The sequence below is a fragment of the Oncorhynchus clarkii genome, chromosome 31 (assembly GCF_045791955.1).
Source record: "Oncorhynchus clarkii lewisi isolate Uvic-CL-2024 chromosome 31, UVic_Ocla_1.0, whole genome shotgun sequence".
In the NCBI taxonomy this organism is placed as follows: Eukaryota; Metazoa; Chordata; class Actinopteri; order Salmoniformes; family Salmonidae; genus Oncorhynchus; species Oncorhynchus clarkii.
In genome coordinates, this window is record NC_092177.1 from 25,000,658 (window position 1) to 25,019,550 (window position 18,893).

The 18,893-nt window shown below is 41.1% G+C and overlaps 1 protein-coding gene across 1 annotated transcript in view; it reads right to left on the minus strand.

The window, feature by feature from the left end:
- The window catches only part of LOC139390833 (uncharacterized), a 35,083-nt gene extending 24,477 nt beyond the window's left edge, over positions 1-10,606 (minus strand). The window contains exons 1-4 of the mRNA XM_071138230.1: positions 10,411-10,606; positions 9,781-10,116; positions 8,821-9,075; positions 8,479-8,613 (exon numbers count right to left, since the gene is read on the minus strand). Of these exons, the coding sequence (XP_070994331.1) occupies positions 8,479-8,613; positions 8,821-9,075; positions 9,781-10,116; positions 10,411-10,459 (775 nt within the window). The 5' untranslated portion in view covers positions 10,460-10,606. The remainder of the gene's footprint in view (positions 1-8,478; positions 8,614-8,820; positions 9,076-9,780; positions 10,117-10,410) is intronic.
- Between the last annotated feature and the right edge of the window lie 8,287 nt (positions 10,607-18,893).

The window sequence follows — 18,893 nt, forward strand, 5'->3', positions numbered from 1 at the left end:
GGCCCATTCCTCCTGACAGAGCTGGTGTAACTGAGTCAGGTTTGTCGGCCTCCATGCTCGCACACGCTTTTTCAGTTCTGCCCACAAATGTTCTTTAGGATTGAGGTCAGGGCTTTGTGTTGGCCACTCCAATACCTTGACTTTGTTGTTCTTAAGCCATTTTGCCAAAACTTTGGAAGTATGCTTGGGGCTATTGTGCATTTTGAATACCCATTTACAACCAAGCTTTAAATTCCAGACTGATGTCTTGAGATGTTGCTTCAATATATCCACATAATTTTACTCCCTCATGATGCCATCTATTTTGTGAAGTGCACCAGTCACTCCTGCAGCAAAGCACTCCCACAACATGATGCTGCCACCCCCGTGCTTCACGGTTGGGATGGTGTTCTTCAGCTTGCAAGCCTCCAAACATAAAGATGGTCATTATGGCCAAACAGTTCTATTTTTGTTTCCTCAGACCAGAAGGCATTTCAACAAAAATAACGATCTTTGTCCCATGTGCAGTTGCAAACCGTAGTCCGGCTTTTTTATGGCGGTTTTGGAGCAGTGGCTTCTTCCTTGCTGAGAGGCCTTTCATGCTATGTTGATATAGGACTCGTTTTACTCTGGATATAGATACTTTTGTACCAGTTTCCTCCAGCATCTTCACAAGGTCCCTTGCTGTTGTTCTGGGATTGATTTGCACTTTTCGCACCAAAGTATGTTAATCTCTATAAGACAGAATGCGTCTCCTTCCTGAGCGGTTGTCACATCCTGACCAGATCAACGTGGTACCTTCAGGCATTTGGAAATTGCTCCCAAAAATGAACCACACTTGTGGAGATCTAAAACTTTTTCTGAGGTCTTGGCTGATTTATTTTGATTTTCTCATGAAGCAAAGAAGCACTTAGTTTGAAGGTAGGCCTTGAAATACATCCACAGGTACACCTCCAATTGACTCAAGTGATGTCAGTTAGCCTATCAGGAGCTTCTAAAGCCATGACATTGGAATTTTCCAAGCTGTTTAAAGGCACAGTCAACTTAGTGTATGTAAACTTCTGACCCATTGGAATTGTAAAAGAGTGAAATAATCTGTATGTAAACTATTGTTGGAAAAATGACTTGTCATGCACAAAGTAGATGTCCTAACAAACTTGCCAAAACTATAGTTTGTTAACTTCTCTAGGATAGGGGGCAGCATTCGAAATTTTGAATGAAAAGCATGCCCAAGTTCAACTGCCTGCTACTCATCCCCAGAAGATAAGATATGCATATTATTAGAAAACACTCTGAAGTTTCTAAAACTGTTTGAATCGTGTCTGTGAGTATAACATAACTTATTTAGCAGGCAAAACCCATGAGGACAAATCATTCAAATTTTTTCTTTTGAGGTCACTCTCTTTTCAATGGACCTTCTTGCAGTTCTTATTGCTTCCGCTGGATGTCAACAGTCTTTAGAAATTGGTTGAGGTTTTTCCTTTGTGTAATGAAGAAGTAGCACTGTTCAGAATGAGGGTCACTTGAAGTGTACTGTTAGAGGCGCGTGATCAGAAAGCTAGCTACAGTTTGTATTCCTCCTGTATTGAACACAGATCATCCCGTCTTCAATTCTATTGATTATTTACGTAAAATAATACCTAAAGTTGTATTACAAAAGTAGTTTGAAAGGTTTTGGCAAAGTTTACAGGTAACTTTTGAGATATTTTGTAGTCACATTGCGCAAGTTGGAACCTGTGTTTTTCTGGATCAAACGCGCCAAATAAATTGACATTTTGGATATATATCGACGGAATTAATTGAACAAAAGGACCATTTGTGATGTTTATGGGACATATTGGAGTGCCAACAAAAGAAGCTCGTCAAAGGTAGGCATGAATTATATTTTTATTTCTGCGTTTTGTGTCGCGCCTGCAGGGTTGAAATATGCTTCCCTCTCTTTGTTTACTGGGGTGCTATCCTCAGATAATAGCATTGTTTGCTTTCGCCGTTGTTGGCTGGATTCACATCAAGTGAAACTTTAATTTGCTTTAATCTTGCATGTGTGATTTCATGAAAGTTAGATTTGAATTTGGCGCTCTGCATTTTCACTGGCTTTTGGCCAGGTGGGACGCTAGCGTCCCACATATCCCAGAGAGGTTAAGGGAGGGTGGGGGAGGGCCTTGTAGGCATCCCATAAGGGAGAATAACAGTGGTTGAGCGTTTTAGCAGCGAAAGTACTACAGTCAGTGTGTTGAAAGAACTTCGGTTGCGTTTTCCTCAAATTTGCATTCGTAAAATCCCCAGCTACAATAAATGCGGCCTCGGGACATGTGGTTTCCAGTTTGCAAAAAGTATTGTGTAGTTCCTTTAGGGCCGTCATGGTATCGGCTTGAATGGGAATATTCACGGCTGTGACTATAACCGAAGATAATTATCTTGGGAGGTAATACGGTCTGCATTTTATTGTGAGGTATACTAGGTCGAGTGAACAAAATGACTTTTTCTACATTATCAGAATCACACCATGAGTAGTAAATCATGAAACATACACAACTGCATTTCTTCTTCCCGGAGAGTTATTTTACCCTGTATGCACAATGTACTGAGAACCCAGCTGGCTGTATGGACGGGGACAGTATATCCAGAGAGAGCAATGATTCTGTGAAACAGAGTATGTTATGGTCCCTGATGTCTCTCTGAAAGGAGATCCTCGCCCTGAGCTCGTCTACTTTATTGTTCAGAGACTGAACATTAGCAGGTAAAATACTCGGAAGCAGGGAATTGTTTGCAAGCCTCCTGAGTCGAACTAGAAGTCCACTCCGAATACCTCTTCACCCTCGGCATATTCTTGTTGCAGCCTCTGGGATAAGTTCAATTACCCTGGGTTACAAATAAAGGATCCAATTTAGGATCCTGATCGTAATGCTGGTGATTTACCGCCTCTCTGATATGCAAAAGTTTTTTCCGGCTGTAAGAAATGACACAAAAAAGTTCTAGGCTAATAAAATAAGAAATAGTACACAAAAAAACTAAATACTGCAGAGTTGCTTAGGAGCTAGAAGCAGAGCTGCCATGTCTGTCGGCGCAATCTTGCAATCTGGCTTGATAATGTATGTGATATCAACAGAGAGGTATATTTTCTGGGTGATTTCAATATTGGCTGGCTTTCAACAAGTTCCCCACAAAATCTTCAAACTGTAACAAGCGCCTGCAACCTGGTTCAGGTTACCAGGGTAGTTAACTTCTTATGGCTGGGGGGCAGTATTGAGTAGCTTGGATGAATAAGGTGCCCAAAGTAATCGGCCTGCTGCTCAGTCTCAGTTGCAAATATATGCATATCATTATTATTATTATTGGATAGAAAACACTCTAAAGTTTCTAAAACTGTTTGAATGATGTCTCATATTGCAGGCAAAATCCTGAGGAGAAATCAAAACAGGAAGTGAGAAATCTGAGCTTGGTATGAATTCACCACAGTTCCCATTGAAATCCCCTTGAGATATGAATGATGTTGCACTTCCGAGGGCTTCCACTAGATGTCAACCGTCTATAGAAATTTGAATGAGACTTCTACTGTGTTGTGGGACTGAATGAGAGCAGAATGTATCAGGTGACTGGCAGTCAGCTATTTTCTGATCATGCGCATTCCTCATGGTATCCACTTGCGTTCCATTGCTCATCAAGACACAAAGGAATACTCCGGTTGGAACTTTATTGAAGCTATATGTTAAAAACATCCTAATGATTGATTCTGTACTTAGTTTGAAATATTTCTTCGACCTGTAATATAACTTTTTGAAGTTTTTGTCCGACGTAATGCTGACCAGAATGAGCGTTTGGATATGTATACCAAACACGCTAAAAAAAGGAGGTATTTGGACATCAATAATGGACATTCTCGAACAAAACAAACATTTCATGTGGACCTGGGATTCCTGGGAGGCTTTTTGATGAAGATCATCAAAGGTAAGGGAATATTTATCATGTAAATTCTTGTTTATGTTGACACCAACATGGCGGCTATTTTGACTATTTTTCTGAGTGCCGTCTCAGATTATTGCATGGTTTGCTTATTCCGTAAAGTTTTTTCGAAATCAGACACAGCGGTTGCATTAAGGAATATCTATAAACAGCACAGGAATTAAATCATCATCATGTATCACATCTTTACTAAATTAGAAGAAATTCGCTTTAAAGCAGTTTCCAAATCCATTGGATGTAGTGATCACAATATAGTAGCCACATATCGGAAAACCAAAGTTCCAAATGGTGGGCCTAACATAGGGCATAAGAGGTCATGCGATAAGTATTGTAGTGATTCTTATGTTGATGATGTAAAAAAGATTTGCTGGTCTGTGGTGCAATGAGGAGCAACCAGATGCTGCACTTGACATGTTTATGAAATTGCTTATTCCAGTTACGAATAAGCATGCACCCATTAAGAAAATGACTGAAGAAATGTTAAATCTCCTTGGATTGGTGAGAAATTGAAAAATGGTATAGCTGAGACGGATGTTGCAAAAGGAATGGCAAATAAGTCTGGCAGCACAACCGGTTGGCAAACGTACTGCAAATTGAGAAATCATGTGACTAAACTGAATAAAAATATGAAGAATCTATACCATGAAACAAAGATATATGACATAAACATGGATAGTAATTACCTTTGGAACACCTTAAATGAAATGTTGGGCAAAAAAGGCGAACTCAGCTCCAACATTCATTGAATCAGATGGCTCATTCATCACAAAACCCACTCATTTTGCCAACTACTTTAATGATTTCTTTAAATGCCAGCAACAAATGCCAACACTACACATCCAAGCATAACTGAACAAATTATTAAAGACAAGCATTGTAATTTTGAATTCCGTAAAGTGAGTGTGGAAGAGGTGAACAAATTATTGTTGTCTATCAACAATGACAAGACCCCGGGGTCTGACAACTTGGATGGAAAATGACTGAGGATAATAGCGAACAATATTGCCTCTCCTTTTTGACATATTGTTAATCTAAGCCTACTAGAAAGTGTGTGCCCTCAGGCCTGGAGCGAAGCAAAAGTTATTCCGCTACCCATAGTAAAAATAAATAAATACATTTGAGCCAGTAAAAAAAAACTTTACTTGCTCAAATAGCCAATGTGCCTATGTATGCGGATGACTCAACACTATCCACGTCAGCTACTACATCGATTGAAATGACTGCAACACTTAACAAAAAGCTGCAGTTGGTTTCAGAATGGGTGACAAGGAATATGTTTGTCCTAAATATTTCAAAAACTAAAAGCATTGTATTTGGGACAAATCATTCACTAAACTTCAACTAAATATTGTAATGAATAGTGTGCAAATTGAGTAAATTGAGGCGACTAAACTGCTTGAGGCAAAACTGGATTGTCTGGCCCTTAAATGTAAATGTAAAGCTAACATTAATAATATGCATGTCAATCTCTCATGGCTCAAAGTGGAGGAGAGATTTACTTCATCACTACCTGTTTTTGTAAGAAGTGTTGACAAGCTGTTTAACTTCTTTGGGGTAGGGGGCAGTATTGGGTAGCTTGGATGAAAAACGTGCCCAAATTAAGCTGCCTGCTACTCAGCCGTAAAACCTAGAACATGCATATAATTAGAAAATCTGTATAGAAAACACTCTGAAGTTTCTAAAACTGTTTGAATGATGTCGGTGAGCATAACAGAACTCATACGGCAGGCAAAAATCTGAGAAAAAAATCCAAGCAGGAAGTGGGAAATCTGAGGTTTGTAGTTTATCACCTTAGCCCCTATTGAAGATACCGTGTGATATTAGTTATGTTTCACTTCCCAAGGCTTCCACTAGATGTCAACAGTATTTAGAACCTGTTTTGAGGATTATACTCTAAAGGAGTGGCCCATAAGGGCTCTTTGAGGTAGTGGTCTGGCAGAGTGCCACAGCCTCGGTCTGGCGCGCTCACGTGAAAGGTAGCTACGTTCCACTTCATTTGTACAGACAAAGGAATTGTCCGGTTGGAAAATGAATGAAATTTTATGTTAAAAACATCCTAAAGATTGATTCCATACTTGGTTTGGCATGTTTCTACGGGCTGTAACTGAACTTTTTGAACTTTTCGTCCGACGTTCGGCGTGACCTGAACGCGCTTTTGGATTTGTTTATCAAACGCCCTAACAAAAGAAGATATTTGGACATAACTGATGGACATTATCGAAATCAAGCATTTATGGTGGAACTGGGATTCCTGGGAGTGCATTCTGATGAAGATAATCAAAGGTAAGTGAATATTTCAAATGCTATTTCTGAGTAATGTTGACTATCCAATATGTCGGGTATCTTTTTGGCTTTTTTGTTGTCTAAAGGCTGTACTCAGATTATTGCATGGTTTGCTTTCTCCGTAAAGTTTTTTTGAAATCTGAAACAGCGGTTGCATTAAGGAGAAGTTTATCTAAAGTTCCATGTATAATAGTCTATATCAATGTTTATTATGAGTATTTCTGAAAATTGATGTGGCTCTCTGCACAATCACCGCGTGTTTTAGAACTACTGAAAGTAAAGCGCCAATGTAAACTCAGATTTTTTGATATATATATGAACTTTATCAAACAACACATACACGTATTGTATAACATGAAGTCCTATGAGGGTCATCTGATGTAGATCATCAAAGGTAAGTGATACATTTTATCTCTATTTCTGCTTTTTGTGACTCCTCTCTTTGGTTGGAAAAATGGCTGTGTTTTTCTGTGACTTGGTGGTGACCTAACATAATCGTTTGTGGTGCTTTCGCTGTAAATCCTTTGTATATTCAGACACTGAGGCTGGATTAACGAGAATTTTATCTTTAAAATTGTGTAAAATGCTTGTATGCTTGAGAAATTTTAATTATGAGATTTTTGTTGTTTTGTTTTGAATTTGGCGCCCTGCACTTTCCCTGGCTGTTGCGGGGGGGTTCCGCTAGCGGTTATGGAACTGTGGCTACTGTAAGAGACACACACACAGGTACAGACAAACGCACACAAACGCTAGCACATGCACTATTCACACACGTACATTGTAATATTGTTGTATGGTCTTATTCTACATGTTGTATTGCAGATATGTAGTGGTGTAATAATGTTATATGACTTGCTGTTTATCTTTCGTTCCTTAATGTGTTTGGACTCCAGGAAAACTAGCTGCTGCCTTGGCAACAGCTAACGGGGATCCCTAATAAATAACAATTAATACAGTTAACATATATAAACCCTGGTGGCAATAAAACATTTAAAGGAATCACATATCTGAGTTGAGATGTGCCAAATGCTATGATGCTGCTCCTTCAAGAGGGTCGTTCTGTGAAATTAGTCCCTTTTGGGTAGTGTAACCTGAAAATTAATCACTAATCTCTCGAGTGGCTAGATGTTCTTTACCATTTGGCCATCAGATTTGCCACCAATGCTCCGTATAGGACACATCACTGCACTCCATACTCCTCTGTAAACTGGTCACCTCTGTAAACTGGGCATCTCTCAAGACCCACTGGTTGATGCTAATTTATAAAACCCTCTTAGGCCTCACTCCTGTTTATCTGAGATATCTACTGCAGCCCACATCCTCCAGATACAACACCGGCTCTGCCAGTCACATTCTTTCAAAAGTCCCCAAAGCACACACATCCCTGGGTTGCTCCTCTTTTCAGTTCACTGCAGCTAGCAACTGGAACGAGCTGCAACAAACACTCAAACTGGACAGTTTTATCTCAATCTCTTCATTCAAAGACTTAATCTTGGACACTCTTACTGACAGTTGTGGCTGCTTTGTGTGATGTATTGTTGTCTCTACCTTTTTGCCCTTTGTGCTGTTGTCTGTGCCCAATAATGTTTGTACCATGATTTGTGCTGCTACCATGTTATGTTGCTACCATGTTGTTGTTATGTTGTGTTGCTACCATGCTGTGTTGTAATGTGTTGCTGCCTCGCTAAATTGTTTACTTAGGTCTCTCTTCATGTAGTGTTGTGTTGTCTCTCTTGTTGTGATGTGTTTTGTACTTTATTTATATTGTATATTTGTATTCATTTTAACCCCTGGCCCCCGTCCCCGCAGGAGGCCTTTTTGCCTTTTGGTAGGCCGTCATTGTAAATAAGAATTTGTTCTTAACTGACTTGCCTAATTAAATAAAGGTACAAAAAAAAATGTTCTAAGAATCACATGAAATAAAGACAAATCACCAGCAATTACTTTGGCAAAGCAACAAAATAAGGCTTTACAATAATGGTGAACACTTGGGAGACATTTTGGGATTAAGTGGGTTAAAATGTTCCTAGAGGTCACAGAGGGTGACAGAGGGACACGTCAAAATGCTGCGTTTTGGCACTTTAGCAACTCTTTATAAATATTACAAATCTGAGATATTTAATTCTCCATGTGGTCTAGATTGAAGAAAAGATCAATTAGGGACTCATTTGTGGAACGACCCAAGAGGTCATGATTAAGATGACGTCAATCATAATAATCATCATCATCATCAATATCAACATTATCCCTTACCTGTGGAGGTTTTACTGGTGGGGGCCTCAGTCACAGTCACCACTGTTGTAGACTCAACACACAGGGCACCAGTGGCATTCACCCACTCTGATATCTTTGTCCCGTTGGATAAGGTGCAGTTAACATATATCAGCCCTATAGGCAATCCAAACAACAGTAATCACATTCGTATCTGAATTACATGTAAATACTGGCAAATGGATAGTGCTGTTTCCAAACAGGTCAATTCTTATTGATAAGAATTGATCATTGCTCATTATAATCATCATTATTATTATCATTAATCATTGATATTGTTGATCATAATGTTTTTTTAACAAAGTATATTAAACAGTAGATTACCTGGACAGTGTGAGATTCTCCTGCTGACAGTATTACGGTTGATGTTGTTTCTGATGGTACAGGTGAGATTTCCTGACAGGCCTTTCTTCAGAGTGATGGTGTTTGTCTTATTATCAGGAGGGGCATCAGTGTCTCTCACCGTCTGTCCATCCAGAGTCCAGCTGTACTGGGGACCATCCCCCTCAGAGGAGCAGGACACCTTCATATCTCCATGAGACAGACACTCAGAGGACAGCTGAGGACTGGACACTGGAGCTGTGGGGGAAGAAGGATATGTAACTGTAGTAAGAGGGAAAAACACATTACAACACAACACCAGCCATTCTTCTTTAAAACCACAGAAACTACTGTAGTCAACAGGAGCAGCAGATTCATTAACACATAATGACTGTAGATTATTTGAAATACAGATGATTTAATGTTGATGGATGTGGTTATGACTATGTATTTTCAGTAGACTATGATGTCAGCGACAGTGGTGTATAGGTGAGGAAGGAGTCAAGCGCAGGAAACAGAACTGAGTAAAAATAACGTACTTTACTCGGGAAAAATAACAGTACAATAAATCCATGTACGAGTAACAAATCCTAACACGCAAAACTAACACATAACAGGAACAATCACGCACAATACATAATGGGAACCAGAGGGATAAATCGGGACCTAATAATAACTTAATGGGAACCAGGTGTCTACACTCAAGACATAACAAATCGAAAACAGAAACATGGATCGGTGGCAGCTAGAAAGCCGGTGACGACGAGCGCCGAACACTGCCCGAACAAGGAGAGGCACCAACTTCGGCGGAGGTCGTGACATATGAAAATAAAAATGACTCCATGGTTATACACAAAATGCATTTCTCATTATTTGTATTCATAGGTAGTCACATATTTGTAGTTAAGTTATCATATGTAATAATTATTTTGCAAGTTATTATCTGGCAAGTAAGTTATTTACCTTCGATGAACAGTTGTAGTCCTCTGATACCTGATAATCTCCCTTCTGAATTATATTTTTTGAGCAGGTATTCACCAGAATCATTCCTTCTTGTGTTATTTAACCTAAATGTCCCATTGTTTATAAATAAGTGTACTCTGTCTTTAATTGGGGTGTATATTATTGACCATTTGTCATTCTTCGTTTTCAGTATTTCTGTTTTAGCACCAGTTGAGCCTTTATAAAATGAGTATTGATTATATGCAGTGGTTTCAGTCAGCTGGAGATAGACAGTTCCTCCCAGAGCTGCATAACACTGACATCCATCTTCTCTAGCATCACAGGAAGTTTCCAAGCCTGAAGATCAAGAAGAAAAGACACTGTAGTGACTATCACTGTTCTAACCCATGTCAAGACATGTATCATTTTACTGATGATGATACAAGCGACTAACAGTACAACCAAACCAACAGCATCAACGTGATAGGGATCATTAAGTCAGTGATCATTATCATGGGACAACTGTCTTCTACCGTGTTCTGAATATTGTCTATCACCATCCGTCATTTCTGCTACATGTATAGAAGACTACTGATATTATATTCTGCATAAAAGAAGAGGGAAACCAACACATATAAAGATGTTTCTTACCATGAGACACTCCTGCTGAGATCACCAACAGTCCTAAAACAGCCTCCATGTCTCTTTACAATGCAGGGTCTCAGTTTATCAAATTAACTTTGGTACTTCAACAAAGTCCTCTATTTTCTATTCAAAGCTGAATTTCCTTAACCTGGTAATGTTTTACGGCACAAACAAAACCAATGCAAGGATAGTATGAGAGATAGCTGTTCCTGCCGCTCAGAAGAATTCACCCAGTTTGTGAAGCGTAACAGAATAAGTATAATTTTCACCCTAATCATAGGTTCTGACTCAGAGGAAAGAGGAAGGGCCACGTCATCAAAGTCTCACTTCTTCATTATTTAAATAGCCAGGCTGGCTACATGTCTCCTGTGTGATGGATTTAGACAGGATGTCAAATATAGTATGTGATAAGTGAGGCTACTTTTAAGTGTGAAGAAGAGATGTTGGAGCCTGAGAATATAACACCTCATCCGTTGTGTCAGGGCAGTGGTCAGCTCTCACACACTGCTGTCCAACACTGACATGAATATACTACCTTCTTCTTCACAATTAGTAGGCTCTTTCACTCCATTTTAGGAGTGAAAGATTAAAAAAACAAATTAAGAAGTGAGAGAGAGATATATAAAGACAGGAATTTGAGAGGAGGAGAGGTGTGAGAAATAAGAAGTGAAACAGAGAGGACCAGCAGATCAAAGTTCAATGTTTCCCTAATAGTGGTTTGTGACACTGGTGTCTTCGACTGACTGCATCTGATTCCTTTTGGGTTCCAGCTGTTGGCTCGACACAATAACCTGTTGTAGATGGAAACGGTTAGTATGGCTGTATGTTGAGACTGTAAATGGTAAAAAACATGTTAAATCTTTAATAAACAAAGGACTCACTACGGCCAGTGTATAGAATTTAGATGTTGTGTTGTTCATATACTTCACCGTAGGGATGGTATTGGCCAGATGATGAGCGGTGCCTGGTTTCCTCCAGACGTGGCAGGCAGGCTCGAGGTCAGGGCTGACTGAATGGTCAGGCAGACGGGCTCAGTGTCATGGCAGGCAGGCAGAAAATGTCGGAACCGGGAATGCTGGAAAACAGAGACTAGGAAAAACAGTAGCATGAAAAACACGCTGGTAGGCTTGACAAGACAAGACGAACTGGCAACAGATAAACAGAGAACACAGGTATAAATGCACTGGGGATAATGGTGAAGATGGGCTACTCCTGGAGGTGGTGGAGACAAACACAAAGACAAGTGAAACAGATCAAGGTGTGACACAGACAAACATATATTTTTCATAGAATGGAAAAAACTGTAGCCTCTCACTCAGGGCCACTGGGGCCGTTATTGGTGGGCCTTAGGGGGCCTGGCCCTGACTACGGTATCTCCTTGCCTGTCCAAATAAATTATTTTTTATATTTATTTGACTGAGACGGCCGCCGACAGAAAGACACATCAATCTCAGATTAATCTCAGGGGCGATAGTAGTTTCAGCCACTTGCGAATTGAAGGAAAGTTGGCGGTTGCACAGTACACTGTTCAGATGCTGGAAATATTTTGGACGAACATGCAAAGATAAATCACTTCAAAACTGGGTTATTTGGCAATCAGGTGAATACATCAAGACTGGTTGTGTTCATGCCACATCAAAAGGAAATAAATTTTTACAGTATTCAGATCCCTTGACTTTTTCCACATTTTGTTATGTTACAGCCTTAATCTAAAAAATATATACACACAATTCCATAATGACAAAGCAAAAACAGTTTTTTAATTTTAGCAAATGTATTTAAAATAAGAAACTGAAATATCACATTTACATAGGTACTATTCAGGCCCTTTACTCAGTATTTTGTTGAAGCACCTTTGGCAGTGATTACAGCCTCGAGTCTTCTTGGGTATGATGCTACAAGCTTTGCACACCTGTATTTGGGTAGTTTCTCCCATTCTTCTCTGCAGATCCTCTCAAGCTCTGTCAGGTTGGAGGTGGAGCGTTGCTGCACAGCTATTTTCAAGTCTCTCCAGCGATGTTCGATAGGGTTGAAGTCCGGGCTCTGGCTGGGCCACTCAAAGACATTCTGAGACTTTGCTCCATTCATCTTTCCCTCGATCGTGACTAGTCTCCCAGTCCATGTTGTTGAAAAACATCCCCACAGCGTGATTCTGCCACCACCATGCTTCACCGTAAGATGGTGCCAGGTTTCCTCCAGACTTGTCGAAGAGTTCAATCTTGTTTCTCATGGCCCCAGAGTCCTTTAGGAGTCCTTTAGGTGAGAGTCCTTTAGGTGCCTTTTGGCAACTCCAAGCTGTCTATCATGTGCCTTTTTCTCAGGAGTGACTTCCTTCTGGCCACTCTACCATAAAGGCCCGATTGGTGGAGTGCTGCAGAGATGTTAGTCCTTCTGGAAGGTTCTACCATCTCCGCAGAGGAACTCTGGAGCTCTGTCAGAGTGATCATCGGGTTCTTGGTCACCTCCTTGACCAAGGCCCTTCTCCCCCAATTGCTCAGTTTGGCCGGGCGGCCAGCTCTAGGAAGAGTCTTGGTGTTTCCAAACTTTTTCTATTTAAGAATGATTTTTTTGCACCCTTCCCCAGATCTGTGCCTTGACACAATCCTTTGTAAGAGCTCTACAGACAATTATTTTGACCTCATGGCTTTGTTTTTTTATCTGACATGCACTGTCAACTGTGGGACCTTATATAGACAGTTGTGTGCCTTTCCAAATCATGTCCAATCAAATGAATTTACCCCAGGTGGACTACAATAAAGTTGTAGAAACATCTCAAGGATGATCAATGGAAACAGGATGCACTTGAGCTCAATTTCGAGTCTCATTTGTAAATAAGGTATTTATTTATTTTATAAAATGTCTTAACATTTCTAAAAACCTGTTGTTTTCACTTTGTCATTATGGGGTATTGTGTGTAGATTGATGAGGATTAAACAGATTGAATCCATTTAAGAATAAGGCTGTAACATAACAAAATGTCTGAATACTTCCGAATGAACTGTATGTTAAATGTATTAATTACACTGAGAACGTTGCAGTCAAAGTGACTGCTCATTGGCTTGAAGGGGATCACCGAGGCCCAGCGGTTCTGGTATTTAAAAAAATTTTGCAAACAAGTGCACACATTGGATATTACCATTAGACAGTTCTTCTGACATCAAAAGTCCAAACACCACAATCAGTGGATTCATTATTGAAGTTCCAAACTCGGATTACAAACTATATCAACCTGCCACATCGTGTGACTAGAATGTTTGACCAAAACACACAATAGATTGTGTCATTTCAGGGAGGGGAAAGGAAGTGTTTGAATACTCTCTTGATCTCACGTCTTCATTTCACAGACCAATACATGAAAATGTTGTAATGTATACGATAAAGCATTAAATAAGATACAACACAGGAGTAAGATACACCACACACACAAGTGAACAAGAGATCTGGAGAATAGATTTGCATGAGGACTGTAAGATCAAATGTGATACAGAAGAAAGTCACACTAAATTTAGTCTGTGAGAACTTGATGCCTAAAAATGAGCGAGACCGAAAGAGAGAGAGAGAGATGCTAAGTTCCCCAAAAGCTACTGCAATGTTCTCATTATATTGTTTGAAAAAAAACTCTGCTTAGTAAGAGCAGGAAGTTCCAAATCACCCCCACTAAAATATTACATCTACACTACATGATTAAAAGTATGTGGACACCTGCACGTCCAAAATCTCATTCAGAAATCATGGGCATTTTAATGGAGTTGTTCCCCCTTTTGGTGCTATAACAGCCTCCACTCTTCTAGGAAGGCTTTCCACTAGATGTTGGAACATTGCTGCGGGGACTTGCTTCTCTTCAGCCACAAGACCATTAGTGAGGTTGGGCACTGGTGTTCAGCGATTAGACCTGACTCGCAGTCAGCGTTCCAATTCTTTCCAAAGGTGTTCGATGGAGTTAATGTCAGGGCTCCGTGCAGGCCAGTCAAGTTCTTACTGATTGGGGCCTCTGTCAAAGTCGTGGGGACCACTGTACAGTCGTGGCCAAAAGAATGACACAAATATTACACAAATATTAATTTCCACAAAGTTTGCTGCTTCAGTGTCTTTAGATATTTTTGTCAGATGTTACCATGGAATACTGAAGTATAATTACAAGCATTTCATAAGTGTCAAAGGCTTTTATTGACAATTACATGAAGTTGATGCAAAGAGTCAATATTTGCTTCTCTTTCAAGACCTCTGCAATCCGCTCTGGAATGCTGTCAATTAACGTCTGGGCCACATCCTGACTGATGGCAGCCTATTCTTGCATAATCAATGCTTGGAGTTTTTCAGAATTTGTGGGGTTTTGTTTGTCCACCCGCTTCTTGAGGATTGACCACAAGTTCTCAATGGGATTAAGGTCTGGGGAGAGTCCTCTTTTTGAAGCTTCCAGTCTGTTATTCAAACTCAATCAGCATGACAGAGTGATCTCCAGCCTTGTCCTCGTCAACACTCACACCTGTGTTAATGAGAGAATCACTGACATGATGTCAGCTGGTCCTTTTGTGGCAGGGATTAAATGCAGTGGAAATGTTTTGGGGGGATTCAGTTCATTTGCATGGCAAAGAGGAACTTTGGAATTCATTGCAATTCATCTGATCACTCTTCATAACATTCTGGAGTATATGCAAATTGTCATCATACAAACTGAGACAGCAGACTTTGTGAAAACTAATATTTGTGTCATTCTCAAAACTTTTGGCCATGACTGTAGTAGACGCAACATACACAGTGCGAGCGAGGGAAATAGCACCCCTCTGTCTCCGTATGTCTAGTCCATGTACCTGATGCTGTCTGGAACAAAAGATTATGACATTTTGACGTTGCATTTGATAGATTGATGCCAGCAAGCATTTGGCCTCCCTTGATAAAAACAATTATAAAATAATTAGCCAATCAGCGTTGAGCTGAGCTGTGGGTTGTCCAAGTCCAGCAAAACGTCCCCCAAGGGAGGCCAGTTTGGATTTGGCTTCAGACCAATCAAATATCTTTCTATACAAAACATAATTTTCATAAAAATGTGTCTGTTCAGCCCTTTCCTAAGACTTGGACGGAGAGGGGGATTTGGACTTGTGGTTTGGACTTAATTCTCTGTACAGACCAATGATTTTGACAGCGGTTCTGATCTAACCATGAATTAATATGTTATGCCACTGGCCTGAGATGATTAAGTTTAATATGTAGCCTAGATCAAATAAAATCATATCTTATTGGTCACATGCACTTGGTTAGCAGACGTTACTGCAAGTGTAACGAAATGCTTGAGCTTCTAGTTCCAACCGTGCAGTAATATCTAACATGTAATCGAACAATTTCAAAACAACTACCTCATACACACAAGTGTAAAGGAATGAACAAGAATATGTATGATCGATGATCGATGGATGGATGGATGATCGATTGCCGAACGGCATAGTCAAGATGCAGTAGATGGTATAGAGTACAGTATATACTGGACATATGAGATGAGTAATGTAGGGTATGTAAACATGATATAAAGTGGCATTGTTTAAAGTGACTAGTGATACATTTATTATATACATTTTTTTATTATTAAAGTGGCTAGAGATTTGAGTCAGTATAGTGGCAGTCTGATTGCCTTGAGATAGAAACTGCTTTTCAGTCTCTCGGTCCCAGCTTTGATGCACCTGTACTGACCTCGCTTTCTGGATGATAGCGGGGTGAACAGGCAGTGGTTCGGGTGGTTGTTGTCCTTGATGATATTTTTGGCCTTCCTGTGACATCGGGTGGTGTAGGTATCCTGGAGGGCATGTAGTTTTCCACCGGGGATGCGTTGTGCAGAACTCACTACCCTCTGGAGAGCCTTACGGTTGTGGGTGTAGCAGTTGCCATACCAGGCATTGATACAGCCTGACAGGATGCTCTCGATTGTGCATCTGTAAAAGTGATTTTGGTGACAACCCAAATTTCTGTTGCGTCTTCTTCACCACGCTGTCTGTAGGGTGGATTTCAGTTTGTCGTTGATGTGTACGCAGAGGAACTTAAAACTTTCCATCTTCTCCACTGCTGTCCCATTGATGTGGATAGGGAAGTGCTCCCTCTTCTGTTTCCTGAAGTCCATGATTATCTCCTTTGTTTTGCTGATGTTGAGTGTGAAGTTATTTTCCTGACACCACACTCCAAGGGTCCTCACCTCCTCCCTGAAGGCCGTCTCGTTGTTGTTGGTAATCAAGTCTACCACTGTAGTGTCGTCTTCAAACTTGATGATTGAGTTGGAGGCGTGCATGGCCACGCAGCCATTGGTGAACAGGGAGTACAGGAGAGGGCTGAGAACACATCCTTGTGGGGCCCCAGTGTTGAGTATCAGCGGGGTGGAGATGTTGTTTCCTACCCTCCCCACCTGGGGGCAGCCCGTCAAAAAGTCCAGTACCCAGTTGCACAGGGCGGGTTCGTGACCCAGGGTCTCGAGCTTAATGACAAGTTTGGAGGGTACTATGGTGTTAAATGCTGAGCTGAAATCTATGAACAGCATTCTTACATAGGTATTCCTCTTGTCCGGATGGGTTAGGGCCGTTTGCAGTGTGATTGCGATTGCGTCGTCTGTGGACCTATTGGGGCGGTAAGCAAATTGGAGTGGATCTATGGTGTCAGGTAGGGTGGAGGTGATATGATCCTTGACTAGTCTCTCAAAGCACTTCATGATGACTGAAGTGAGTGCTAAGGGATGATAGTCGTTTAGCTCAGTTAACTTAGCGTTCTTGGGAACAGGAACAATGGTGTCCCTCTTGAAGCATGTGGGAACAGCAGACTGGGATAGGGATGTCCGTTAACACACCAGCCAGCTGGTCTGCGCATGCTCTGAGGACGCAGCTAGGGATGCCGTCTGGGCCGGCAGCCTTGAGAAGGTTAACACGTTTAAATGTTTTACTCACGTTGGCTGCGGTGATGGAGAGCCCACAGGTTTTGGTAGTGTCAGTGTCACTGTATAGTCCTCAAAGCGAGCAAAGAAGTTGTTAAGTTTGTCTGGGAGCAAGACATGGGAGTCCACGATGGGGCTGGTTTTCTTTTTGAAATCCGTGATTGACTGTAGACTCTGCCACACACGTCTCATATCTGAGCCGTTGAATTTCGACTCTACTTTGAGTCTAGTAGGCGCACGTTAACTAGCTAGCTAACTTATCTGGTTCATTGTTTCCCATGTGAGGAAGTTAGGCTAACAAGCATTTTAGCTAGGTAGCCTATGACGAAAAAAACTAAAGTTGTACTGTATGACAGAGCCATAAACGGTTTTGCCAACATGAAAGAGAGGAAGTTGGCATTGGCATTCAACTAGTCTACAAGTAGTGAATAAAAAAAATATTTTTATTTGCGCGCACACACACACACACACACACACACACACACACACACACACACACACACACTAAAGTCAGTCAAGACAGCCACCCCCTCCTTTATTTTGTGTTCACTCATGACTATAACACCATCATTAAGTTTGACAAAACAGTGGGAGGCCTAATCCCCGACAACGACAAGACAACCTATAGGGAGGAAGTCAGAGACCTGGTCGGGTGATGCCAGGACAACAATCTCTCCCTCAACGTGATCAAGACAAAGGAGATGATTGTGGACTACAGGAGAAGGAGGACCATCTCATCGACGGGGCTGTAGTGGAACAGGTTGAGAGGTTCAAGTTCCTTGGTGTCCACATCACCAACAAACTGTCATGGTCCAAACACACCAAGACAGTCGTGAAGAGGGCACGACAAAACCTATTCCCCCTCAGGAGACTGAAAAGATTTGGCATGGGTCCTCGGATCCTCAAAAGGTTCTACATCTGCGCCATCAAGAGCATCCTGGCAGGTTGCATCACTGCCTGGTATGGCAACTGATCAGCCTCCTACCACAAGGCACTACAGAGGGTAATACGTATGGCCCAGTATATCACTGGGGCCAAGCTTCCTGCCCTCCAGGGCCTCTATACCAGGCGGTGTCAGAGGAAGGCCCTGAAAATTGTCAAAGACTCCAGCCACCCTAGTCGTGGACATATCTCTCTGCTACCGCAGGGCAAGAGGCACCGGAGCGCCAAGTTGAGATCCAAAAGGCTTCTCAACAGCTTCTACCCCAAACCATAAGACTCCTGAACATCTAATCAAAAGGCTACCCAGACCCCTCTTTTACGTTGCTGCTACTCTCTGTTAATTATCTATGCATTGTCACTTTAAACTTTTGCGTCTAGGGGGCAGTATTTTCGTTTTGGCAAAAAAACGTACCCATTTGAAACTACCTATTTCTCAGCCCCAGAAACTAGAATATGCATATAATTAGATTAGGATAGAAAACTATTGTCTGTGAGTATAACAGAACTGGTATTGCAGGCGAAAGCCTGAGGAAAATCCAATCAGGAAGTGCTTACTTTAAAACCTCTCTGTTCCTATGCATGCCTTTCCTCCATTTAAAGGGATATCAACCAGATTCCTTTTTCTATGGCTTCCCTAAGG